This window comes from Nomascus leucogenys, chromosome 5, assembly GCF_006542625.1.
Source record: "Nomascus leucogenys isolate Asia chromosome 5, Asia_NLE_v1, whole genome shotgun sequence".
Taxonomy (NCBI): domain Eukaryota; kingdom Metazoa; phylum Chordata; class Mammalia; order Primates; family Hylobatidae; genus Nomascus; species Nomascus leucogenys.
The window spans coordinates 34,579,707-34,607,219 of record NC_044385.1 but is presented as its reverse complement, the minus strand read 5'-3'; the positions used below and the strand labels follow the sequence as shown (position 1 = coordinate 34,607,219).

Sequence of the window (27,513 nt, the reverse complement as noted above, 5' to 3'; positions counted from 1 at the left end):
AATACCTTTGCTATAAATGGAGATCAGAACTTAATGTTGACTTTTAAAGTATCTATATAAAGTCAATAATGACATCAGGTTTCAGAAGTGGAAGAGCCTTTAATATCATCTACCTTTCCACCTCCTCATGTTATATATTAGGAAACTGAAGCTCAAAGGGATGAAGTTACTTGTCCCAGATCAGACTCTAGTTGTGATTCAGTTGAGACGTTTTTCATTAGCCATGCCTTTTTGAATCTGATTGTTGCATATGTCTGAGTTGCTTATATAAATGGATTATCATTTAATTTTTTCACAGTTGATATTTAAAGTTCATTTTTGTTAATTGTTAGAATGTTGTTCCTTAAGAGATTTATCTATATATTGAAATTGTGTCTTATCTATAATATTGTTTAATTATGTTCTCAGAATAAATTCATGTAGAAAAAGTTGTTAGAACTATATTTTCTATTTTATAATTTAGTGGTAGAAATTTAGATCAGCTCAGTCATATCATTTATTGCTTATACATTAATTTAAAGGATAAAACTAATGTAATTATAAAATATATCACTAGTGTTAGTTTAACAAATTTTTCAAGCCTACCACTTTAGCAATCTTATAATTTTATTATCAGTATTTAGAGATACAAATTTTAAACACAGAAACCAATTAAAATGACCTTCTCAGGTGTTGCTTAGAATACATGCTCAAAAGCATTCACGTAGTATTTGAATCTTATTGAACATTTAGAATTTGTGTGATGAAGTTTGATGTTTTAATAGTTACAGAGTGATGTGGTTTTATGAAGTTAATTTTTAGAAAATAGCATTGGTGTGGCTTATATTAAAGAGGGAAAGATATTAGGACATGTACTAAGATCTGTTTCTCTTTAATTTGTCCTTTTAAGTAGTTTATGTCTTTTTTATTCTCTTAAACTTAGAAAACATTGCTGTCTGAATCAAGTTCTCAGTCCTCAAAATCTCCATCCTTGTCATCAAAGCAACAGCACCAGCCAAGTGCCAGTTCAATTTTAGAAAGTCTGTTTCGATCTTTTGCCCCGGGAATGTCTACCTTCAGAGTGCTCTACAACTTAGAAGTAAGAAACCTAATTTCTTTCCATTTCATTTTGACAGGTCTATTTGGATTTATCGATTCATGCTTTCAGATGTCAGAAATAAGTAAATAGGTTTCTGTTATGTGGCGATTGGTTGAAAATTAGTTTTAAGAAATAGATTATAAATTGAAACTTTTTTGCCTTTGAATATGCAAAAGATTATTTTTGTTACTACCTTAGCCCATTTGGGCTGCTATAACGAATCACCATAGACTGGATGGCTTAAACTGCAAGCATTTATTTCTCATAGTTGGAGTGGCTAGGGAGTCCAAGATCAAGGCACCGGCAGATTTGGTGTCTGGTGTGGGCTGGCCTCCTGGTTCATGGATGGTACCGTCTCACTGTGACCTCACTTCCAAAATAGGAATTTTAGGGGAATACAAACACTCAGTTCGTTGTAATTAGCCTCCCCAAAAGAAGCCTTAATACATTTAATTGTTTACTGTCTACAAGTCATGGTGGTAGTTAAGGGAACAGAGTTGAAAAAACAAGATATTCACTCCAAGATCTTATGAGTAAGACATATGGAAGCTGGATATACTGAGTCTGGATGGCAGAGTGTAAACAAAGCACTATGGGAAAGTGACCAACTGGAATCAGTTCTGCTCTTGGAGAGTAATAGGTCAGACCCTCATACCACTCTTGGTCTGAAGAAAATAAAGCCCTGAATGATTTTGCTTTGTCTTAGGAAGTTATATCCAGGCACTAAAGAATCCATATCAGTGCCTAAGCAATCTTAATTATTATATCATGTATCTTAAGTACACAAAAGTCAAAAATTTTAAGAGGGTACCTTCATTTTTTCCAAGTTTCATTTCATGTGACAATCTAATTGGGAGCATATAATTATAGTCCTTCATTTTCCCACTCCACTTGTTGCTTGTATGATGTGATAACTTTTCATACAAGCAATATCTCATTGCTTCAAGGTGTGATGACATTTCATATTTGCCTTAATCATTCTTGTGAAAAGACATGTTGGTCTAAAAAGAAAAAATATTTAGCAATTATTTTAAAAATTAAGCATGTCCTTATTTAGTATGGACATTTAAAAATATATGCAGTATTCAGCATGGAAACCACGTTCGAGGTTGAGTCATCCTTGTGTTTAAGAATTAACTTTATGAAATGTAGTAGCATTCAGTGCAGTGTTAAGTTATAACAACAGCATGGAGTACCAAAGTGCTTTCAATTTAGATTATATTTTACATTTTCGGGCATACTGAGGAGGCTTATTCAAAATGAAAATGCTAACTTAATGTTCACCCTGTTTAATAAACAGATGTCAAAAAATAAAATATATGCAGTATTCCAAAACAGAAAGTTGCCTAGGAATTTTTAGCCCGTTTAAGCCTAAAGAATTTGCATCTTGTGATTCCTGCCAGATCTGTCATTTGTTTTTGAATGATTATCTCCAAAAAGTTCAAGTGTAATTTTTAACACCTACATTTAATAGAAAAACAGAATGGTCCAACAATGGGTCTAGCTTGTCATCAACTATCTAAATTCCATTATCTTAGAGCCATAGCACTAAAGTGATAAAATACCTCTGGTATCATTTTAAGACTTCTGAGTGTGAATTCCTTTGATATTTTTTGTTTTGCTTTAGGTACACAAAATAGTTGGAAACCTAACACTCCCAAAAGCTCTTATTTTGCTGTCAGCTGAAAGGTTAATTTCTTTACAATTTGTTCATTAACTTTTGTTTACCTGCTAGGAAACTTCAAAGTGAATATATCCTTGTCTTTGAAGAAACCTGTCAGTTCACTAAATTGTTGTCCATTAAGCATGTGGCAGGTGGGGTCGGAGTGTCCATGTAGACGAAGAGCTATATATATTTGAAGGGCTTAGAAGAGCACAGGTTCCTTTTCTCCCATGTAATGCTCATTATCCCAGGTTGGTGGGCCTGTTTCTCCAGAGCAACCTAGGAAGAAGGCATCTTTAACAAAATCCCACATTAAGTTCTAAACTCATAAAACTCATGGGTTCATAGAAGCAGATTTTTTAAGACTAGAAAATGATCTTGAACTACATCTAGTTTAAGACTGAGGCAATGTGAGTCTTTATTTTTAAATCATAACTAAATAAGCAGTTGTTTACTGAGTACTTGTTTTGTGCTGATGCTTATACTAAGCACCTTAAAGCTTGTGCTGTAGTATTTAATCCTTCAGTCTTCCTGTAAAGGTAATTACTACGCTCACTTAGTGATGAGAAAACTAGGACAAAATAGAGCATTGTATGCCTAAGGTCTCTCAGCTAGGTAAAACTAGAATGTGAACTAGATTTGTAGTCTTGGCTATAGTATGGTCATTTATGTGAAATTCTGCCCAACCAAAGTATTCAGTTGAACTCCACTTTAGGTAGGCATTGCGGCATCATAGAAGGGCATGAGTGTTAGAATGAGACACATCTGGATTTGAATTCTAACCATGTGACCTTGGGTGGGCAGTCACTTAACCTACTTAACCTTTCAGGTCTCAGTTCTCTCACCTATAAAGTAAAATACATATGCCTGATACACTGTAGATGTTCAATAAATAGGAGTTAGAGTTATTATTGGGGAACTCATCTTGCATTTTTAATATATGAGCTGTTTTATAAAACTTTGGTGTATATCTTTCTAAAGAATGTATCTAGCATATCACATGAAATTATCTGTTCTTATTAAGGCTGAGGGTCTGAGACTTTCATGTTTGCCAGTTTCATGAAAAGAACACACCAGCTTTCTCTAGAATGGAAAGATTTTTCTTCCAAAGTAAATAGAATAGGTAAAATGTGATTATTTTATCGTGAAACATCAGCTTCTACGTATTTCTGGGGAAAAAACAGTGTGCAACATTTAAAGAGATTCTAACTCAAGTTGTCTGAATGTTTTATTTAGTAAAGGAGTAATTTCTGCTGAAAATGTGTGGATGAATAATTGTGCTTATCTGTTTCCTAGGTTCTAAGCTCCAAACTCATGCCAACAGCTGATGATGACATGGCCAGAAGCTGTGCCAAATCCTTCTGTGAAAACTTCCTCAAAGCCGGCGGTTTGAGGTTAGAGTTTCAATGTAATGTTACATGAGTTGCCGAAAATGAATACAGTTATTTTAGTTAATTTCCCCTGTAAAGTCTTGCTTATTCCTACAAGGTATCATATGACTCATTGTGAGAGTTATTATAAGAAGGAATGATGTTTCAGTCCTTTAAAATATTTTAAATCATTTTATAACTTCTGATTATTTGAAAAATGTGTGGAAGCATGTCTCTTTCCCCTCTGGTGGTGGGGGAAATTTTCAAGAAGAGTAGAAGCAAGGAGGCTGTTTCTTTTGTGTCTCATATCAGTTTGAAATAAGGTGAATTTGATCCCTGTAAATCCATATTGTGCAAGGTATTAGTGCTGGGGATGGAAAGATAAATTAGATATTATCTGTGCCTTTGAGAGGCAGCTGATGGTTTAATAAAAAATAACAAACAGCTAGGTAACTATATTATAAGTATTAAAACAGGCCAGGCATGGTGGTTCATGCCTGTAATCCCAACACTTTCAGAGGCTGAGGCAGGAGGATCGCTTGAGCCCAAGAGTTTGAGATCGTCTGGGGCAACATAGTGAGGCCTCATGTCTACTAAAAATAAAAATAAACAAATAGCTGAGTGTGATGACATGCACCTGTAGTCCCAACTACTTGGGACACTGAGGTAGGAGGATCACTTGAGCCCGGGAGGTGGAGGTTGCAGTGAGCAGTAATTGCAGCAGTGCACTCCACCCTGGCAACAGAACAAGATCCTGTCTCAAAAAAAAAAAAAAGAAAAAAAAAAAGGTATTAAAACAGAGGCACATGTAAAAAGTACTTGTGAGGAGGAGGGGTGAGAAAGTAGTGGTTAAATTGGTTGAATTTGCTTAGGGTCATAAGGTTAGGAAATGATTCACAGAAAATGACCGTTGAGCTAGGAATTGGGAAATTATTTACCTAGAAATCCTCTAAGTAAATAAGGAGGGAAAGGGCACTCCAAGCTGGAATGGAAGGAAGGGTGAGTGAGAGCATGAAGACGCATCGCCTGTCTTGGGAACCTCAGTTACCTGGTGTTGAAGCAAAGGATGAAGGAGAGAAACATGTCAAGAAGGGTCTCATTGGGGAATATGAGTGTTGTCTTGTAGTCCATGAACAGGCAGTTTCTAAGCCAAGAATTACCTGGAACAATTACTCTGGCAGCAGTGAAGAGGACAAAGGGAAGTGGCAGAGACTGGAGGAAGGGTAGACTGAGAGCTGACAGTATCCAGAGAGGAGATGAAGGGCAGTGACAGAATGACATTTATGACTAAGTAGAGGGTGGGGACATTTATAAAATGGCCCTGTGGTTTCTAGCTTGGTAGAGTGAGGAAATGGTGAGTCATTAGTCAGTATGAGAAATAAACGCAGAGAGAGGTGGAGGGAACAAAGGAAAGCAAGAGAAATAAGTTTGATTGTATACAAGGTCCTTCTGAGTCATGTGAAGTAGATGGTTTGGATTGGATAGGGTGCTTGTTAGAAAAGTGGAGAATGGCATGAGAGATTTGGGAGCGTGTGAGTAAAACCATGAGGGCATAATCCAGCTGTCAGAGCTGAGTGGAAAGTGTAAGGCAGGAAGGTAGCATCAGGGCATAGAGATCTCTCCTTTCAGATGAGTAAGAAAAAAGGGGTGACAGTAAATTGAAGACAAAAATAACTGAGGGGAAAGTTGGCTTTTCTGTTTTGATTTTAGCTTGTGGAAGACTCTTCATAGGTTAACTAAAAGGGACCAACGAAGGAGAAAAGAATAAAGATAAAAGAAAAAGGGGTAAATGATGGGGCCAACTTGTATTGCAGTTGGAAGCAGCTTTTCTCTAGAAAGAAGTAGGCATACCATTTCCTCTGGGTGAGGAAGGCATGGACACCAGCTCAAAGCATGAGCAGAGGATGGTTGAAGGAATTCCTGAGGGGAGGTCTGGCACAGAGAAGCTGGGTAGGGACCTTGAGGAGGTCGAGGGGTTGGGAAACAGGAAAATGATGGCAAAAAGGATTCCCAAGTACCGTAGAAGGTCTGGCACACATGTGTAGCTTTATTCTGTGTTCCACACTGTAGAGGTGTTTTTAGTAAAAACTCCTTTCACATCACTCAGCCATTTACAGGGCTGTCAAAATAAAGGCATTAAACATTTGGCTTATTTGTATATGTCATTTAATTCATGTTCCAGATACTGTTCTAAGCAATGAGAACAGAGCAGTGAGTAGATTAGACCAAAATCCACATCCTCATGAAGCTTACAGTCTAGAGGGGGAGACAACATAAGTAAAAGCATTTGTCAGATGGTGAGGAGAGCTGTAGAGAAAGAAGGAAGCAGGGATTCGGGGGCTGTGATTTTCAATAGGATGATCAGGAAAAGCTTCACTGGGGTGACATCTAGCAAAGACCTGAAGGAGATAAGGGAGCGAGACCCAGGAGAAAGCTTTTCAGAGGAGCAGCCAGCGCACACCCATGCGTGGGGACCTGCCTGGTGCTGGCAGAGGCCATAGGAGGCCAGTGTGATTGGGGCAGAGTGAATGAGGCAGTGTTTCCCATTCTCAATTGAGACAGAGGTCTGGGACATGACGTTGCAGAGAAAGCAGAGGTCACTTATGAAGTATCTTATAGGCTACTGTGAAGACTACTGTTTTTCAGCGTAGGAAATAGGAAACCATTGAAGGATTTTGCACAGAGGGAGTGCTGTGATCTGAGTTAAACTTTCCAAGGATCACCCTGATGGGTCTTTTGAAAATAGGTTTGGAAGATGGAGGGTCAAGAGCAGAAGCAGGGAGAACAGTTAGGAAGCTTATAGGTATCATAGGAAATTATTATGATAGATATATGGAGGCTCTTTTTATGACAGAATCGTGTAGAAACAGTAATTGATAATATTGATGACTGATTACATTACTTATGGAAAATTTAAAATGAAAAAAATAGAAGTCTTTAATATCCTGCCTTTTTTTCTTCTTTTTGAAGTTTGGTTGTAAATGTCATGCAGAGAGACTCCATCCCATCAGAAGTAGACTATGAAACAAGGCAGGGTGTTTATTCCATCTGTCTACAGCTTGCAAGGTATGTAAATATATTGCATTAGTCTCACCAGGCAATACTTGACTTTTTCTTCTCGAATCATGTTTTTAAATAGTATGAATGGACTCAGAATAAGTCTAGCTGTTTCTTTTTAAGATTTTTACTTGTCGGACAAACAATGCCCACGTTATTAGATGAAGACCTCACCAAAGATAGCATAGAAGCACTTTCTTCCCGCCCATTCCGAAATGTCAGCCGGCAGACAAGCAGACAGATGTCCTTATGTGGTACCCCAGAAAAGTCATCCTACCGACAGTTGTCAGTGTCTGATAGGTCTTCTATTAGGGTTGAGGAAATCATCCCTGCTGCTCGAGTTGCAATACAAGTAAGTGATTTGTGTATTCAAGACATTTTAGTACCTCTTATTCAGAATGTCCTGTTTAGGAAGAGGTGCTATGGGGATATAAAAATGATTAAGACATGAATATTGCCTTAAAGAAATTTATGGTGACTTAAAAAGAGATCACTAGGGTAGAAATAACTATAATTCCAGGTAGAAAGTATCAAGTGTTGTAAACCTATAAGACAAAGCATTCTGTGTGTCTTCAAAGTAGGTAGAATAATTTCCTTCACCTGTGGCTGTGATGGGTGATTTTATGTTATAGATGGCATTTGAGCTAGGCCTTGAAGAACAGATGAGGATTAGATATACAGAGATAAGTACTTAGAAAGTTGGAGAAAGGAGATTTGTTCAAGCAAAAGGGTGCATATGTGCAAACTAGAGACAATATCAGAGCTTATGGGAGGTCACGAGGTCATAGTATGTGGGAAAGGGGGAAAGTGAAAAAATTGGTAAAGCATAATTTGAAGCCACAGCATGAAGATCAATCTGTTTTACAGATAAAAAAGAGAGATTGAAAGCCCTTGAGCAGGATGGCAGCTTGAGAAAGGCCATCCTTCTGGATGACCTTGGAGGGAAAGGAGGCGTATGAAACTGAGGCCTGTAAGAAGGTTGTAGGTGTCAGGGCATGTGTTCAAGTATTGCTTTTTCTCTTAATACTTGTTCCATTCTTTAGACGATGGAAGTAAGTGATTTCACTTCTACTGTGGCTTGCTTCATGAGATTGTCATGGGCTGCGGCTGCAGGACGGCTTGATCTTGTTGGGAGTAGCCAGCCAATTAAAGAAAGTAATTCCCTGTGTCCTGCTGGAATTCGAAACAGACTCAGCAGTTCAGGTACTGATTAAAAAGAGACAGTAATGAGAACACTGGGTAAGAAATAACCATAAGAATTCTCTGTGTAGGTTTGCCAGAGTCACAAAAATGGGAGACCCTCTTCTCTTGCTTGTGAGCATGAGTAAAAATTCATGAAGCTCTGTATACATTTAGTATTTATGTATGTTCCTATATGTATGTCGTATTTCACTTAAGAAGAAAAATATTTATAAACACTTAGAGTAAGTGAAGAAACCAAATCAACAGTTTTTAGCTTAGCTGAGTATAAAAGTGTCATGAAACCAATCATTGTGGCAATAATACAAATTCATTTAGAATTCAGTCCTGGAAAACAGTTCTTTTCTTGGTTTGACAGGTTATTTTTCATTAGGCCTCTTTAAAATATAGCTTTATTTCCCAGCTTTGTTTGGTCTTCCTGCTCAATCTCTATTTTAGAAATACCTCAATAATAAAGGAAGTTTTTAAAATTTTGACATATATACAGTAAAGTGCAGACAGTAAAGTGTATGAGATTTTTAGGATTTTTGTATGCATATGACCCATCTACATCAAGTTACAAGGTAGAAAACATTTCTGATATCCTCTGGAGGGCTCCCTCATGCCTACAAAGTTGCGCTATTTTCACTTGTATCACCTGAAATTAGTTTTGCTTTGTGAACACATTTTGATTGCCTGCAAATGTGTTTTAAAGAAAAAGTAGTGAGAGTGTTTCAAATACAGTGTTAAATCTCTCGCTTCTTGGACCTAAGTGCTTTCTTGAAGTATTTAATGTCACATGAGGATTCTGGAACATATAGTAAAAAGATTAAAATATTGCATAGTTCCTGTAGGATCCACAGGAAATTTCTGCTTACCTATTTTCAGGAAGCAATTGCAGCTCTGGAAGTGAAGGAGAACCAGTAGCCCTGCATGCAGGAATCTGTGTTCGACAACAGTCTGTATCCACCAAAGACTCGCTGATTGCAGGAGAGGCTTTGTCTCTTCTTGTTACATGCCTACAGCTTCGGAGCCAGCAACTGGGTATGCTGGAGGCTTGTTTGGGATTAATCTCTTTCAGGGAAAGGCCAAGTTTCTGTTGGGAATTATTTACATTTCTTCCTAGATAAGGTCCCATTAGTCAAAATGAAAAAGGCGGGAAGTTGCCATGTGGAGTAGCTAAGAATAATGCTAAAGTAGCTCATTCTGAAGAAATATTTATTGAGCACCTTCTGTATATGAGGTTCCGCAGTTGCTGTCACCAGAGCAGTATGTCTGCACACCACGAGCTTGCTGTCTAGTTGAGGAATTCAAAGAGCCCAAAGTTACTAGTTCATAAATTACAGAATTAGAATTGTATATCAATTCCTGATAATGACTCTAGTATTAAAAATTGTGTAACTTAAGATTTGCCCTTTCATCTTTATTGTTGGCTTTGGTGAACGGGGACCATTACTAACATTCTCTAACATGAGAGCACCCCAGGGCTCAGCTCCTCATCATCTCTTCTCTATTTCCATTCATTCCCTTGGTGATCTCGTGCAGTTTCACAGTTTTAAATTCCATCTATATGTTGACAACACCTAAATTTGGGTCTGTGGCCTGTGCCACTGTCCTGGTATCTCCAGTTGGATATCAAATAGACATCCAAACTTCTCATTTCCAGAACTGAGCTCCTCTAATCCTGCCCATATCATCCTAGAGTTTTCTCAACGTAAAAGCAGTTCTATTCTAGTTGCTCTGGCCAAAAACCTTGGCTTCATCTTTGATATCTTTTTTTCACCCCCTACTTCTAATCTGTCAGCATATCCCCCTTGAAGCCCTCTCTAGATTCTACCCCTTAACACCCCTTTCACTGTTGGTGCCCTCTGAGCTGCCATTGCTTCCTACTTGGACTATAGCAAGAGTGCCCTAACTCATCTCCCTGCTTCTGCCTTGCAGTTTATTCTCTACTCAGCAACCAGGGTGGACCTTCTAAATTTTAAGTCAGAGTACATCACTTCTCTTTCAAAGCCTTCCGGTGGCTTCTCAGTTCACCAAGTAAAAGCCAAATCTTTACAAGGGGGTGGACACGGTGTACCACTTGATACTTCTGTGCCTTTGCTTCTACTCTCCCCTTTACTCACTGTGCTTCGGCCACCCTGGGCTCCTTGCTGTTCCCCCAGCAGCCAGCGTACATTCCTTCCTTTGCACTGGCTGTTTGTTCCCTCTTTCCAGTATGCTTACTGAGACATTCCCCAACCACCTTTAAAAAAATTACAATGCTCTTCTTGCCCCAGCACTGCCCAGACTCCTTACCTTATTTTTTTCCTGTAACATTTGTCATTTTATAACATGCAAAATAATCTACTTATTTATGGTGTTTATTGTCATTATCTCCTCCCCAACTAGATTGAAAGCTCCATGAGGACAGAGACTTTTATTCATTTTGTTCCCTGATGAATCTCCAGCCCCCAAACACTGTCTGATGTGTAGTAGATTCTCAATAAATAAATATTCAGAAATGAAGTTTTAGTAACTCCACTTTTAAAAAGTGTACTAATCCTACTCTTAGCTGTTTGATTTCATTTAATTTTCCTAGAATTGTTTAACTTAGAGATATTTTCAAATCAAGATGAAAAAATGATAACTTCCCTCCAAGCTTTTATCTGTTATCATTTGTAAGTTTATTTTAGGGTATATTTTATAGTTTGCAACTATTGATAGTTTATCAAGGCAAGACATTTATTCTGTAACTGGTATGTGCAAGGCATTGTGCTAAAATATGGAGCACAAAAATAAGACATGGTTTCTTCTCTTAAACAACTTAGAATTTTATGGGGTAAATGGACAGGCATGAAAGCAATTGTCAAAGATCCTGAATTATTGTATGTAAAACTGATGAGCTTATGCTTAAGTTGAGCTTAAGAAATTAATCAAAATTTGAAAATGCATTACTAACTTGTTTCACACACCCACATCCCCCATTTCTTCTTATTAGCATCTTTCTATAACTTGCCCTGTGTTGCTGATTTCATCATTGATATTCTGCTCGGATCACCAAGTGCTGAGGTAAGGATTTTTCACATTACTTACAAAACTCCTTTGGTCCTGTTGTTTTGTGAGCTCTCTCAACTACCTGTGACATTGTCAGGAATACAGGAGTGGCATTGAGTGCTCTCAGGGCGTATACAAAGGGGCTGCAGACCATGAAAGAAAAGTAACCATTTGGACTCTACTGCCTTTCCTTCTACTGCCTCCTCCATATGCCACCAAAAGTTATGAGACTAATGTTAGTGAGTTATTTTTGTTTATAACAACATTACAATCAGTGTCTGACATCCATAGCTCACAAGGGCAGCTGGCACTAAGCATCCACATTGTTGGTCAGAATCAGGAAAGATCAACCTCAACCCATAAACTTTCATTAGATAATATAGTTCTGACATTCTTACATGACCTTGAGGATTAACTTAAACTTTCTTTTTTCTTATTTTCATTTACATTGAGTTATAAACCTATTGAGTAGAGTAGAATAGTAGAATAATTTGGGAAATCAGTTCCCAAACCACAGTGGGTTTTAATTAGCCACAGTTTATTCAGTGGAAACCTTACCATTAAAAACTGAAACACTCATACCTTTCTAGTATCCTTCAATAACTTGAGTGACTAAATAGGCTGGAATTTGGAAGAAAATCACTTTTTAAGCAGTCTCAACATGTTCATTCATGTCTGTCCTTTGCTGCTGATCATGTAATTTCAGATTCGCCGGGTTGCCTGTGATCAGCTGTACACTCTTAGTCAGACAGACACATCAGTGCATCCAGATGTGCAGAAGCCAAATCAGTTTCTTCTAGGCGTCATCCTCACGGCTCAGCTGCCTCTCTGGTCTCCAACTAGTATTATGAGAGGAGTCAATCAGAGGTAGGTAATAAAAATGGAAAAGCCCACCTTATACAGAGAGAGGATAAATGATAATTTGTGTGCTGCTCCCCTGAAGTCCACAGTGCCTTATTGAGATGACTAGAATTTCTGCTTTCTTCTTCTGACATTTGGGTCCTGAAAGACGGCATTTGGATAGGAGAGTTAGAAGAAACACCACCAGGCCTTCTTCTCCATATCCCCAGTTCTCACTTCACCCCATGTGATTCGTCTATCCCAGAGAGAAAAAGGAGCTCACCTGATTGGTGAGAGCCTGGAATTATTGGAGCCCGGTCACTGTGTAAAGGTTATACTGATGTCTCCCCTTGTGCAACACTTTTTCAGTGCAGATGTCTTGTAGCTCCATGTCTAGAGGTAGCCAGGGTATCCTCCTAGCTTGCCTTCTTGGTTTTATACGTGCTTCAGTATATAAGAGAGCTTGTAGTCCAGGCTTATGAGATGACTGTTCTGCCTGCCCCATCTTACCTCTACGGGTAAGCCTGCGTGCATGTGCTCCTCAGTCTAGTCCCAGGATAGGAGGTAGGGGTCTCACATTGACCTCAAGTTCATACGACTTTTTCTAACTCACCTTTACCACACAGCCCCTACTGTGGGGCTTATAAAGTGTCATGGAGATTTGTGAAGTCAATGTTTCCTTTCCTTGTTTATGTACTTTATAAATTAGGTCCATCTCCAAAACTTTTGCATCATCCTAAACTGAAACACTGTGCCCATGAAGAAGTCATTAAAGACTGATAAATTTGACTCCATAAAAATTAAAATTTTCTATATAGGAAAAAAATGCCTCAAAGTCAAAAGTCAATCACCAAACTGGGAAAATAAAATCTGCAACATACATGACAGACAATACTAACTTGAGATATATATATCTATATATACAACTATTATAAATTATTAAGCAAAAGACCAACAGCCAAGTCATAAAGGGACAATGAATGTAAACAGACTGTTCAAAGACATGTAGATTTTTTTTGAATTGCTAAATTTTTTTTATTGTGGTAAATATACATAACATAAAATTTACGTGAGGTATACGATTCCGCGACATTAAGTACACACACATTGTGACGCAACCATCACAACTGTCTATTTCCAAAACTCTTGTCATCCTAAACTGAAACTGTGTACCCATTGAACAGTAACTCCCTGTTCCCCCTCCCTCATCTCATGGCAACCACCATTCTACTTTCTGTCTCTAAGGATTTGACGACTCTAGGTACCTCATATAAGTGGAATCATACAGTATTTGTCCTTATATGTCTGGTTTATTTCACTTAGTATAATGTCCTTAAGGTTTATTCACGTTGTAGCATGAATCAGAATTTCCTTCCTTTTTAAGGCTGAATTATATATCATTGTATGTATAAACCATATTTGTATATCTATTCATCCATAGATGAACATTTGGGTGTTTCCACCTTTTGGCCGTGACATGGGTATGCAAATATCTGTGTGAATCCTCGTTTTCAGTTCTTTTGGGTGTATACCCAGAAGTGGAATTGCTAGATCATTTAGTAATTCTGTGTTTGATTTTTTTGTGGAACCACCATACTGTTTTCCACAATGGCTGTACCATTTTACTTTCCCACCAGCAATGTACAAGGATTCTCATTTCTCCACATCTTAGCCAACACTTGTTGTTTTCTAGGATTTTTGTTTTTGTTTTTGTTTCGTTTTGTTTTTGATAGTAGCTATCCCAATGCATGTGAATTGGCGTCTGTGGTTTCAGTTTGCATTTCCTTGATGACTAATGTTGAGCATCTTATCATATGCTTGTTGGCCATTCATATGTCTTCTTTGGAGAAACATCTGTTTTAAGACCTTTGCTCATTTTTAAATTGGATTATTTGTTGTGGAATTCTTTATATATCCTGAATATTGATCCCTTATCAGATGATATGATATGCAGATATTTTCTCCCAATCTGTGGGTTGTCTTTTAGCTCTCTTGATGGTGTCCTGTGTATGTATCTTCTCTTTAGTTACCTGTGTTTTTGCTGTCATAGCTAGGAAATTATGGCCAAATCCTATGTCACAAAGTTTTCCCCGTTTTCTTCTAAGGGTTTTATAGTTTTAGTTCTTACATTTAGGTGTTTAATCCATTTTGAGTTTAGTTTTGCATATGGTGTAAGGTAAGGGTCTGACTTCATTTTTTTCTGTGTGAATATCCAGTTTTCCCAGTGCCACTTTTTAAAAATACTATCCTTTCCTCATTGAATGGTTTTGGTGCCCCTGATGAAAATCAGGACCATATTTTTGAGTTCTATATTTCTATTCCATTGGTCTATATATCTGTCTTTATACCAGTATAACACTGTTTTGATTACTGTAGTATTGTACTAAAATCCAGAAGTATGAGTCTTTCAACCTTGTTCCTCTTTTTCAGGATTGATTTGGCTACTTGGAGAGTCCATGTGAATTTTAGAATGGGTTTTTCTATTTTTGCAAATGTCTTTGGGATTTTCATAGAGATTTCATTGAACCTGTAGGTGACTTTGAATAGTAATGACATCTTAACAAGATTTTGTCTTTCAATCCTTGAACTCAAGATGTCTTTTCATTATGTCATCTTTAATTTCTTTCAGCAATGTTTGTAGATTTCACTATACAAGTCTTTCGTTTCCTTGATTAAGTTGGTTTCCTAAGTATTTTGTTCTTTTTGATGCTATTGTAAGTGGAATTGTTGATTTCTTTTTCAGTTTGATCATTGTTAGTGTAAGAAACACAACTGATTTTTGTGTTGATTTTGTATGCTGCAACTTCATTGAATTTATTTATTAGTTTATTTATTAGTTCTAACAGTTTCTTTTGCAGAAACTTTAGGACTTTCCATATATAGTAACATGTCATCTGCTAATGGATAATTTTACTCCCTTTTCAATTTGGATGTCTTTTAGTTCTTTTTCTTGCCTAATCGCTCTGGCTGAAACCTTCAATACTATGTTGAATAGAAGTGGTAAAAGTGGGCATCCTTGTTTCTGCTCTTAGAATAAAGGCTTTCAGTCATTCAGCATTGAGTATGTTACCTGTGAGTTTTTCATATCTGGCTTTATTATGTTGAGGTAGTTTCCTTCTATTTGTAGTTTGTTAATTGTTTTTATCATGAAAGTGAGTTAAATTTTATCAAATGCTTTTTCTGCTTTGATTGAGATAATCATGTGGGTCTTTTTCTTTCTTTCCCTTAATATGAGATTACATTGATTTTCGTACCCTGGACCATACTTGAATTCCAGGAGTCAATCCCACTTGTTCATGGGGTGTAATCCTTTAAATGCACTGCTTTGGTTTGATAGTATTTTGTTGAAGATTTTTGCATTAACATTCATAAGGGATATCGGTCTGTAGTTTTCTTATGGTGTCTTTTTCTGGCTTTTGTATCAGGGTAATACTGGTGTCATAGAGTAAGTCAGGAGGTATTACCTCCTCTTCAGTTTTTTGAAAGAGCTTAAGAAGACTTGGTGGTAATTCTTTAAATATTTGGTAGAATTCACCAGTGAAGCCATCTGGTCCAGGGCTTTTCTTTGTTGGGAATTTGTTTTTCTTTTCTTTCCTTTTTTTTTTTTAATTATCAATTCAGTCTCTGCTAAATAGATTTATTTACCTTTTCTGTTTCTTCCTGATTCAATCGTGGTAGGTTTTGTGTTTCTCGGAATTTGTCTACTTCATCTAGGTTAATTTGTTGGCATACAGTTGCTTATGGTACTCTCTTATATCCTTTTCATTTCTGTAAAATTGGTAGTTATGTACCCACTTTCATTTCTGAGTTTAGTAATTTGATCCTTCTCCCTTTTTTGTCTTAGTTAGTCTACCTAAAAGTTTGTTGGTTTTGTTGATCTTTTCAAAGAGCCAACTTTTGGTTTCATTGATTTTTTTTTTTTTTTTGGTATTGTTTTACCATTCTTTATTTTATTTATTTCCACTCTAATCTTTGTTATTTCTTTCCTTTTACTAGCTTTAAGTTTGGTTTGTTCTTCTTTTTCTAGTTCCTTAGGTGTAAAGTTAGGTTGTCAATTGAATCCTTTTCTTGTTTTTAATGTAAGCATTTATTTATTTATTTTTAATTATACTTTAAGTTCTGGGATACATGTGCAGAACGTGCAGGTTTGTTACATAGGTATACACGTGCCATAGTGGTTTGCTGCACCCATCAGCCCATCATCTACATTAGGTATTTCTCTTAATGCTATCCCTCCCCTAGCCTGCCACCCCCCGACAGGCTCTGGTGTGTGGTGTTCCCCTCCCTGCATCCATGTGTTCTCATTATTCAACTCCCACTTATGAGTGAGAACACACAGTGCTTGGTTTTCTGTTCTTGTGTTAGTTTGCTGAGAATGATGGTTTCCAGCTTCATCTGTGTCCCTGCAAAGGGTATGGACTCATCCTTTTCTGTGGCCACATAGTATTCCATGGTGTATATGTGCCACATTTTCTTTATCCAGTCTATCATTGATGGGCATTTGGGTTGGTTCCAAGTCTTTGCTATTGTGAACAGTGCCGCAATAAACATACCTGTGCGTGTGTCTTTATAGTAGAATGATTTATAATCCTTTGGGTATATATCCAGTAATGGGATTGCTCGGTCAAATGGTATTTCTGGTTCTAGATCCTTAAGGAATTGCCACACTGTCTCCACAATGATTGAACTAATTTACATTCCCACCAACAGTGTAAAAGCGTTTCACCACATCCTCTCCACCATCTGTTGTTTCCTGACTTTTTAATGATTGCCATTCTAACTGATGTGAGATGGTATCTCATTGCGGTTTTGATTTGCATTTCTCTACAGTGATCATGAGCTTTTTTTCATGTTTGTTGACCACATAAATGTCTTCTTTTGAGAAGTGTCTGTTCATATCCTTTGCCCACTTTTCAATGGAGTTGTTTTTTTCTTGTAAGTTTGTTTAAGTTCTTTTTAGAATCTGGATATTAGCCCTTTGTCAGATGGATAGACTGCAAAAATTTTCTCCCATTCTATAGGTTGCCTGTTCATTCTGATGATAGTTTCTTTTGCTGTGCAGAAGCTCTTTCGTTTAATTATATCCCATTTGTCAATTTCGGCTTTTGTTGCCATTGCTTTTGGTGTTTTAGTCATGAAGTCTTTGCCCATGCCTATGTCCTGAATGATATCGCCTAGGTTTTCTTGTAGGGTTTTTATGGTTTTAGGTCTTACGTTTAAGTCTTTAATCTATCTTGAGTTAATTTTTGTATAAAGTGTAAGGAAGGGGTCTAGTTTCAGTTTTCAGCATATAGCTAGACAGTTTTCCCAAAAACATTTATTAAATAGGGAATCCTTTCCCCATTGCTTGTTTTTGTCAGGTGTGTCAAAGATCAGATAGTTGTAGTAGATGTGTGGTGTTATTTCTGAGGCTTCTGTTCTGTTCCATTGGTCTGTATATCTGTTTTGGTATAGTACCATGCTGTTTTGGTTACTGTAGCCTTGTAGTATAGTTTGAAGTCAGGTAGCATGATGCCTCCAGCTTTGTTCTTTTTGCTTAGGATTGTCTTGGCTATACAGGTTCTGTTTTGGTTCCATATGAAATTTAAAGTAGTTTTCTCTAATTCTGTGAAGAAAGTCAGTGGTAGCTTGATGGGGATAGCATTGAATCTATAAATTACTTTGGGCAGCATGGCCATTTTCACAATATTGATTCTTCCTATGCACAAGCATGGAATGTTTTTCCATTTGTTTGTGTCCTCTCTTATTTCCTTGAGCAGTGGTTTGTAGTTCTCCTTAAAGAAGTCCTTCACATGCCTTGTAAGTTGTATTCCTAGGTATTTTTTTCTCTTTGTAGTAATTGTGAATGGGAGTTCACTCATGATTGTCTGTCTGTCTATTATTCGTGTATAGGAATGCTTGTGATTTTGCACATTGATTTTGTATCCTGAGACTTTGCTGAAGTTGCTTAAGGAGATTTTGGCCTGAGAGAAGATGGGGTTTTCTAAATATACAATCATGTCATCTGCAAACAGAGACAATTTGACTTCCTGTCTTCCTATTTGAATACCCTTTATTTCTTTCTCTTGCCTGATTGCCCTGGCCAGAACTTCCAATACTGTGTTAAATAAGAGTGATGAGAGAGGTCATCCTTGTCTTGTGCCAGTTTTCAAAGGGAATGCTTCCAACTTTTGCCCATTCAGTACGATATTGGCTGTGGGTTTGTCATAAATAGCTCTTATTATTTTGAGATATGTTCCATCAATACCTAGTTTATTGCATGTGTTGAACCAGCCTTGCTTCCCAGGGATGAAGCCAACTTGATCGTGGTGGATAGCTTTTTGATGTGCTGCTGGGATCAGTTTGCCAATATTTTATTGAGGATTTTCGCATCAATGTCATCAGGGATATTGGCCCGAAATTTTCTTTTTTTGTTGTGTCTCTGCCAGGTTTTGGTATCAGGATGATGCTGGCCTTATAAAAGGAGTTAGGGAGGAGTCCCTCTTTTTCTGTTGTTTGGAATAGTTTCAGAAGGAATGGTACCAGCTCCTCGTTGTACCTCTGGTAGAATTCAGCTGTGAATCCATCTGGTCCTGGGCTTTTTTTGGTTGGTAGGCTATTAATTACTGCCTCCATTTCAGAACTTGTTATTGGTCTATTCAGGGATTCGACTTCTTGGTTTATTCTTGGGAGGGTGTATGTGTCTGGGAATTTATCCATTTCTTACAGATTTTCTAGTTTATTTGCATAGAGGTGTTTATAGTATTCTCTGATGGTAGTTTGTGTTTCTATGGGGTCAATGGTGATATGTTCTTTATCATTTTTTACTCTGTCTATTTGATTCTTCTCTCTTTTCTTCTTTATTAATCTGGCTAGCAGTCTAGGAATATTTCCCAAGCAAATGGAAAGCAAAAAAAAAGCAGGGGTTGCAATCCTAGTCTCTGATAAAGCAGACTTTAAACCAACAAAGGTCAAAAAAAGACAAAGAAGGGCATTACACAATGGTAAAAAGATCAATGCAACAAAAAGAGCTAACTATCCTAAATATATATGCACCAAATACAGGAGCATCCAGATTCATAAAGCAAGTTCTTAGAGACCTACAAAGAGACTTAGACTCCCACACAATAATAGTGGGAGACTTTAGCACCCCACTGTCAATATTAGACAGATCAATGAGACAGCAAATTAATAAGGATATTCAGGATTTGAACTCAGCTCTGGATCAAGCAGACCTAATAGACATCTACAGAACTCTCCACCCCAAATCAACAGAATATACATTCTTGTCAGCACCACATTGTACTTACTCTAAAATTGACCACATAATTGGAAGTAAAACACCTCTCAGCAAAAGAATGGAAATCGTAATCTCTCAGACCACAGTGCAATCAAATTAGAACTCAGGATTAAGAAACTCACTCAAAATTGCACAACTACGTGGAAACTGAACAACCTGCTCCTGAATGACTGCTGGGTAAATAATGAAATTAAGGCAGAAATAAATAAGTTCCTTGAAACCAATGAGAACAAAGACACAATGTACCAGAATCTCTGGGACACAGCTAAAGCAGTGTTTAGAGGCAAATTTATAGCACTAAATGCCCACAGGAGAAAGCAGGAAAGATCTACAATTGACACCCTAACATCACAATTAAAAGAACTAGAGAAGCAAGAGCAAACAAATTCAAAAGCTAGCAGAAGACAAGAAATAACTAAGATCAGAGCAGAACTGAAGAAGATAGAGACACGAAGAACCCTTCAAAAAATCAGTGAATCGAGGAGCTGGTTTTTTGAAAAGATTAACAAAATAAATGTAAGCATTTATAGCTATAAATTTTCATCTCATAACACTTCTTTTGATATTTCCCATAATTTTTGGCAAGTTGTATTTTTGTTTTCATTTGTCTTAATACATTTTCTAATTTTCCCTCTGGTTTCTTTGATCCATTCTTGACTTTTTTTAATACCTCTGTTTTCTAGATATAATATGTATAATCTACAGAATTTCTCAAATATAGTTATAATTTTACCTGTTGTTTGCAAGTCTATTACAGGATTAAATGTGTGTATTAACACTTGTTCTATTCTCATGCACTTTCTAATATACAGAGATTTCTGGCCCCCATGTCCCGGCTTCTACATAAATATTATTTTGAAACATTTAACCTTCTGTTTTAACATTCCAAATGTCTAAGAAAGAAGTCAAGATTTTGGTTTCTGAGATAAGGTCATTCATTGTGAGTGACTTAGAAATGTTAAAAATTCAGCCAAAACTTAAAAATTATGTTATAGTTTACCATCAAGATTTAAGCTGAATTAGACATTGGCTGTATATTTATGGTAATAAAAAATAATTCTTTAGTGATATTTCAGAGAATGGCTTCCCCCAGAAAACATGTGAATTAAAAGCTGTAGAAATTTCTTCATTTATCTTTGTATACTTTTTACTTCAGAATTCCAACTTTTCCTAGTTAAAATTTTTCTAAACAGATGAACTTTCTATTTGAAAGACGAATGATTCTTCAGTATAAATGCTTAAGCCATTTTTAACAAGTTAAAGCTATTGCGCTTATACTTGTTGTAAGTCACTTATAAGTACATGTTAAGATTTAATTTTTTATTTAATATTAAGTTCCTCTAAGTTTTACGAAAGAAGCAGAAAGCATTAGACGAGAGTTTTAACATATACTCTTGAAGAATCTCTTAAATTAAAATATGTTGAAGGTAGAGCTATTTAATTTCACATCAAAGTGAATCTTTAATTATATGTTTGCATAATTTAAAAAATTATGTCTCACAGCTTTTTTTAATGCCCAAGTTTGGTACATATTTTCCCTCAGTAGTATGATGATGATAGTTGCATGCTAAATACCAGGAAAAAAAAATAGTATGGTAATAATAATAGCAGTTACCATGGGCCAACTGTATGCCACACAGCATACTAAACTGCTTATGTATGTTTTTCTTTTAAACCTCAGACTGGCCTAATGAGTTTGGCAGTTTTATTGTCTTCATTTTTTATAACCATAATTCTTGGTTCATTATATATTCTCCTCATTAGTTTGTGCTCGAACCTTTTCTATATGTTTGTGTATATGCATATGTTTTTTATTTCCAATACTATAGTAAGCATTTTAGAAGTTAGAAAACTAAAAGTTAAAAGTGAAATAGTTGTCCATGGGACATCCAGCTGCTATAAGTAGGGGAGCCAGGTTTAAAACCCATTTGTGTCTGTGCTGTTCACTACTATAATTGCAGAAAAAGCTTCTTGATCATCCTCTGTAAAATAGTTTCCCTGTCTCTTTCTCTTCTTACTCTGCTCTATTTTTCTTCTTAGTGCATATTACCACTTGACAAATGTGTATATTTCTAATTTGTTGTTTGTCTCCCTTCTTAAGTTCACTGATCTCCCAAAACAGTTCCAGGCATTTGTAGGTGCTTAGTAGATACTGGGTGAAATGTAAATGAATGAATGTAATGAGTGTATTATGTATGCAATCAGTGCATATATTAAGATGTTATAGATTTAGTGTTTCCCTCTCTTTACACTGTTATTTCTATTACTATATTTGTATTAGTAAAATCAATATGCTTCTTGCTACAATATGGAATTTGAATTAATATAAAAGTAGTTATGCTTACCAAAATTATCTTGCTCACTTGTTTTATGAAATTGTTCTTACAAGGAAAATGCTTTTTATTTTCAAATCAGCCTCTTATTAGTAACTGAAACCTTTCTGTTTTTTAGACTGTTATCTCAGTGTATGGAGTATTTTGATTTGAGATGCCAGTTATTAGATGATCTGACAAGTAAGTAAATGACTACTATGTAGGGGAAAGGGGCTGGGGAAGAGTAGAAGAGAAAGTCACACGGACATTTCTAAATATGATTTACATATCTCAGCTGTAAATAAAATTACAGTTGTTTGAAGTTGAACCTTGTTTTCTTGAAAATAGCATATAAACCTATGTACCAGTGAGCTCTTATTCTGTTACATAACCAGTCATTAATGAATTGAGAAAGTTTGTTGATTTTTTAAATTGTCAAAGGCTCATATTTTAATTACCCTGATACGGAACTATTGTGAAGGGTCTTTCTCTCCAGTGTAGTCTGTTATAATTTTAAAGATTGATTGTTGAAGGAAAGAGGGACTCTTCATTGCAGCATGTTGATAGTGTTAGAAGTGTTAGTGTTAGTTTTAAAGTATCACAGTTCACTAGTGTTAGTTTTAAAGTATCACGGTTAGAAATTCTTTTGTTAGTGTGCTGAGATTTTAATCGTCTGTACTTACCCTTAAATAATGCAAATGAATGTTGGAATGCTCTGTGTAAATTTTAGTTCAGATCATGAGTTTGTTATTCCCCACTCTTCACAAAGAATTTGCTTCAGCTTATAGGAAATTAATAAAATAAAAATCAGGATCCACAAAAATAGCAACTGGTAAAGAACGTCAAGGCCAGGAGGAAAAAAAAATACCTCAGAATTAATTTGTGAGGTTCCTGAAGGCCAGAGGTAAAAAGGAAGCAGCATATGGTTAGTTGTTCAAATACCCTGTAAGAAAAAATAGAATAGTTTCTCAAAAGAAGCAAATCTCTTTCCCAGCACCTAAGTCTAAAAGAAATTTCATACAAAGGCCATCATGTAATGGACACATAAAGATAGTGACTAATAATCCTCAACAACATTTCTATGGTGGCAGATGCCTTCATCAGTTTCATAAGTGTCTGTCAAAAACAGGAGGTGGCTGGTCGCGGTGGCTCACACCTGTAATCCTGGCACTTTGGGAGGCGAAGGTGGGTGGATCACTTGAGATCGGAAGTTCGAGACCAGCCTGGCTGACATGATGAAACCAAAAACGCAAAATCAGCCGGGCGTGGTGGCGTGTGCCTGTAATCCCAGCTGCTTGGGAGGCTGAAGCAGGAGAATCGCTTGAACCTGGGAGGCAGAGGTTGCAGTGAGCAGAGATTGCACCACTGCACTCCAGCCTGGGCGACAGTCTCCAAAAAATAAAAACAGGCCACATTGCTCTGAGCAATGCGGTGGAATTGGTTTCGTGGAGAGGGAGTTAATACAGTGTGAGAGTGTGTCTTGATTCAGAGAGAAGATCTGTTGGATCTAGCGAAGTGGGTGGACTACATGTCCATCTACCAGTCTCACGTAACACTGGTTTTCACCCAGGCTCCCAGGGAAAGCTGACCAGCAGCCATACAGGCTTTGCTTTCTGCTCTGCAACAAGGACAGGAATCATGAGTTGGCTACACACATGCAACTTTGAAATGAGTGAACGAGTTATTAATGTAGACCTCCCCTGTGTTGTTGAGTGATAAATGAAGGACCCAGGATCTCTTGTTAAGATCTTGGGAGGTGAGGGGAATTAATTCTCCGGTAATAACATGTCTTGAAACAAACAATATTTGCCATTCTGGAGTGTTTTCCGTAAGCCAGTGCCTACACTAGCACTTCATACACAGCACCCTGCAGTGTAGGTGCTGGTCTCATTGCATAAATAAGGAAACAAGGTCATATAGTAAGTGGTAGACATAGGGTTTCTATCTGGTTCCAGTCCAGCTCTGACTGACCCTAAAGGGTCCTTCTTCACTTCACCGTGTGGAGACCCTGCTTGCTTCTCACTATAGTGCAGTGGAAGTAGAGCATAATCACTCTTCCTCCCCTCCCCAGTCTCAACTTCCAATATGAAATTGTGCTTTAAGTCCTTGTTTGAAGGGGCAAGTGAAATGCATAATACAAAAGAACAGAGTAGTTCTCAGGAGTTTGGCACATTGTTTAGAAACCTGGACTCTGGCAGCTCTACTTCTGACCTCATTCTCCTTTGCAGAACTCAGCCCTCCCTTGGTTCAGGTAACACTGCAGGAGCGTTGATTCTCCTCATACCCTTCTACCCCTTCTTTCTCAAGAAGATTTTGTTTCCTGAGACTTCTGCTAACCCCCAGCAAACCAGGAGCTCCTTCTGAGCAGGAATTTGTCTCCCTCATCTTATAGCCTCAGCATATGGCACAGTGACCTGCACAGAGGAGGCAACCAATAAGTGGTTTATGAATGAGGGCGCCTTCATTCCCTGTGGGCAGCAGCTGTCACCTACTATTTGTTAATGACAGTTTTGTGGGGGTTTTGTGTTTTTTGTTTTTTGTTTTTTTGAGACGGAGTCTTGCTCTTTCGCCCAGTCTGGAGTACAGTGGTGTGATCTCAGCTCACTGCAACCTCTGCTTCCTGGATTCAAGCAATTCTCCTGCCTCAGCCTCCCAAGTAGCTAGGACTACAGACATGCACCACCGTGCCCGTCTAATTTTTGTATTTTTAGTACAGACGGGGTTTCACCATGCTGGCCAGGCTGGTCTCGAACTCCTGACCTCATGATCCACCCACCTCAGCCTCCCAAAGTGCTGGGATTACAGATGTGAGCCAGCTCGCCTGGCCTTAATGATAGTTTTTTTAAGATCTGTGAAGTGAAAGATTGGGGCTTGACTTTGCTTACTTTAATTCAGGACTTTGACTCCATAAAGGGAAATCCTTCTTTCTTTGTAATGGATTTTTTTTTCCTTCCTAGCTTCAGAAATGGAGCAGTTAAGGATCAGCCCAGCTACCATGCTTGAAGATGAGATTACTTGGCTGGATAACTTTGAACCTAATCGTACAGCTGAATGTGAGACCAGTGAAGCGGACAACATCTTACTGGCAGGGCACTTACGCCTCATCAAGACCCTTCTTTCACTCTGTGGGGCAGAAAAGGAAATGCTTGGTAATTACTGCTTCATCTTATCACATGGCAGATTCTTCAGTGCTCGGTTATTGCCAGCGTTGTGTGTAAGTGGGAAAATAAGATAGATGCCAAGTGTTCCATGGAAAATTGACCCTTCACACAGTAGGAAATTGTCTGTTATTTTAGTGGCTAACAAACTTAAGGTGTACTTTACCTGTGTCATTAAACAACATAGAGAATTTTATAGTGTTCAAAATAGCTGGATTACATAACTTCCTAATACCAAGTAAGAATTATAGTTCAAAGTAGATTTTTCTCTTTTTGCTGTTATGTACTTTATAATATATAATTTACTGTCTGTCTTCTTTTAAGGGTGATTCTCATCTGAGGAGGCAGCCCCTAACCACTCCTGCCCTCCAGTGGTGGGGTACATATTAGATTCTCCTAGGGTACACATGTAATTTGTAAAAGATTATTCAGTATTATAAATTATATTCAGAAGACAAATGAAAAATTAACTCTCTCTTTTATAACACAAACAAACCAAGCTTTACAAAATATTCTTGGCTACTGGGGATACATAGAAAAGAGTGATTCTTAACCAGAGAGAGAAAGGCATATCATTTTAAACTAAAGAGGCAAGATTTTAAAAGTTTCAGAAACCCTTATGTGGACTCCCGTATGCCCAGAGTAAGAACTATTCACTCAAACCATTCTGCCTTGTGGTGTCCTTGGCACTGGTGTTTCTAAAGTGAAAGCTTGACTCCTTTCACTGTATTGTAAGCCCATAAAGGAACGCACCCTCACCTGCCTGTCTTTGTATTCTGTCTCCTTTGTAGTCCACCCCACAAGCTTTGCCGTGTAGTAAGTGCTCAAAAAATAAACATTAAATTAAACTAAATGCTCTGCTATTGGGTGGCCTTGGGTACCTTTGCTGCTCTGATAAGAAAGCGCAAGATAGGATCTTTGAATTAAAATATGTATTCATCTTCAACATGAATATTATGCTCTATTCCAGGTTCATCACTCATTAAACCATTGTTAGATGACTTCCTTTTCCGAGCTTCTAGAATTATTTTAAATAGTCATTCTCCAGCTGGCAGTGCCGCCATCAGTCAACAGGACTTTCATCCAAAGTATGGAAAATGCACGTTGTGTTCAGTTTTGGTAAAAATTCTAATTTGAAACTTTAGTCCCAAAAGATTTTGTTAACTTGGAGTTTGTCTTCCATCTGTGAGTCGTGTGTATCCTATATTATCCACTAGATGAAGAAATGCACGTGAAGGGACTTAGCATAAAGCCTGGCACATAGTAAACATAGTAAACCAGCAAGTGTGCTGGTACCATTATGATCATCAGAATGGAAGAACAAATAAAAATGTGGCTAACTTGGTCAGTAACAAATTCCAAGAGAAACGAAGGTTATAAAAATTATGTCCAAAGTACAAGTAAATAGGCTCTGAGTAAAATCTTGAAGGTTTCTCAGGAGAGAACGATAGGTGCTTTAGTGCATGAACCTTGTCGTTTGCTGAGTGCTGGCTGTGTTCTGTTAACTGCAACTGCTTGTGATTTATTACAGTTAGTAATTTTGGAATCAAATTTTGTATTAGTTTTATGGGTACAAATTTGAAAGATCTCTTTGTAATGTTGACCCTACTTGAGTGGTATTTATACTCTTGGAGGTAGGAAGAAGAGGCAGAGCTACAAGCTGCTATTTCATTTGCTCCAAATCTAACTAACTTTGTTCGTTTCTGATGGAAACCAGAGTTAATTGAGTAATCCTGAAGAAACTGATTTGCTATTTATGGTGAAAAGGGTTCCTGTACAATTTCAGTGGTTATTGAAATGGACAAGGCATAATAAGCAGTATTTTGTGGAATCCTAAGAGGTATCTTATCACGTATAAATATTTCTCTACTTAAATTTGCCTCATTAGCAAAATCTGTTTTAGGTAAGAAAAAAAAGTAAAACCCTTTATTAGAAACCTTGGGGTATTCCTCAGGCTGTGACTCCCATCCTCATTGCTACCCCAGCCCTGTTTTGGAAGATTTGGTGCTAGGTCTATGGGAGTCTTTTGTTAAAGCAGCAGAAACAAGTGAATATTTTAATTTTCAGTAAACACAAAAGATATATCTTTAGCAGTTTTATTATTAATAAAAGTAGTTCCTCCATAAATGAAGAAGGAAGGCGTGTTTTTGTAAAAATCATATACAGTGCCTTGACTAGAAAAGGAAACATTTGTTTCATCCCTCCCCATTGTACCGAATGGTGTTGATTTCTCACAGTAACTCCCAGTCTTTTTCCACCAAAACCTTCAAGGAAGAAAGAGATTTAAAATACACAGAAACTCTTTTCAGAAGTAATGCTATTTTGTATCACAGTAACAAAGCAACTTTTAGTGTCTAGCCTGTGGAAATGGCACCTCCCTATTCTTTTCTTACTGTCCTTTGCAACCCTGAAGTTCAGATAAGAAGCAAAGGACATAGGCCGGGCGCGGTGGCTCACGCTTGTAATCCCAGCACTTTGGGAGGCCGAGGCGGGCGGATCACGAGGTCAGGAGATCGAGACCACGGTGAAACCCCATCTCTA

General features: G+C 37.4%; 1 protein-coding gene across 1 annotated transcript in view; it reads left to right on the top strand.

Annotated features, from left to right (window-relative positions):
- Positions 1-27,513, top strand: part of USP24 (ubiquitin specific peptidase 24) — a 148,356-nt gene that overhangs the window by 82,216 nt on the left and 38,627 nt on the right. The window contains exons 31-41 of the mRNA XM_030812898.1: positions 923-1,078; positions 4,038-4,135; positions 7,082-7,177; positions 7,292-7,520; positions 8,212-8,371; positions 9,236-9,391; positions 11,328-11,398; positions 12,090-12,250; positions 21,954-22,015; positions 24,772-24,963; positions 25,943-26,060. Of these exons, the coding sequence (XP_030668758.1) occupies positions 923-1,078; positions 4,038-4,135; positions 7,082-7,177; positions 7,292-7,520; positions 8,212-8,371; positions 9,236-9,391; positions 11,328-11,398; positions 12,090-12,250; positions 21,954-22,015; positions 24,772-24,963; positions 25,943-26,060 (1,499 nt within the window). The remainder of the gene's footprint in view (positions 1-922; positions 1,079-4,037; positions 4,136-7,081; positions 7,178-7,291; positions 7,521-8,211; positions 8,372-9,235; positions 9,392-11,327; positions 11,399-12,089; positions 12,251-21,953; positions 22,016-24,771; positions 24,964-25,942; positions 26,061-27,513) is intronic.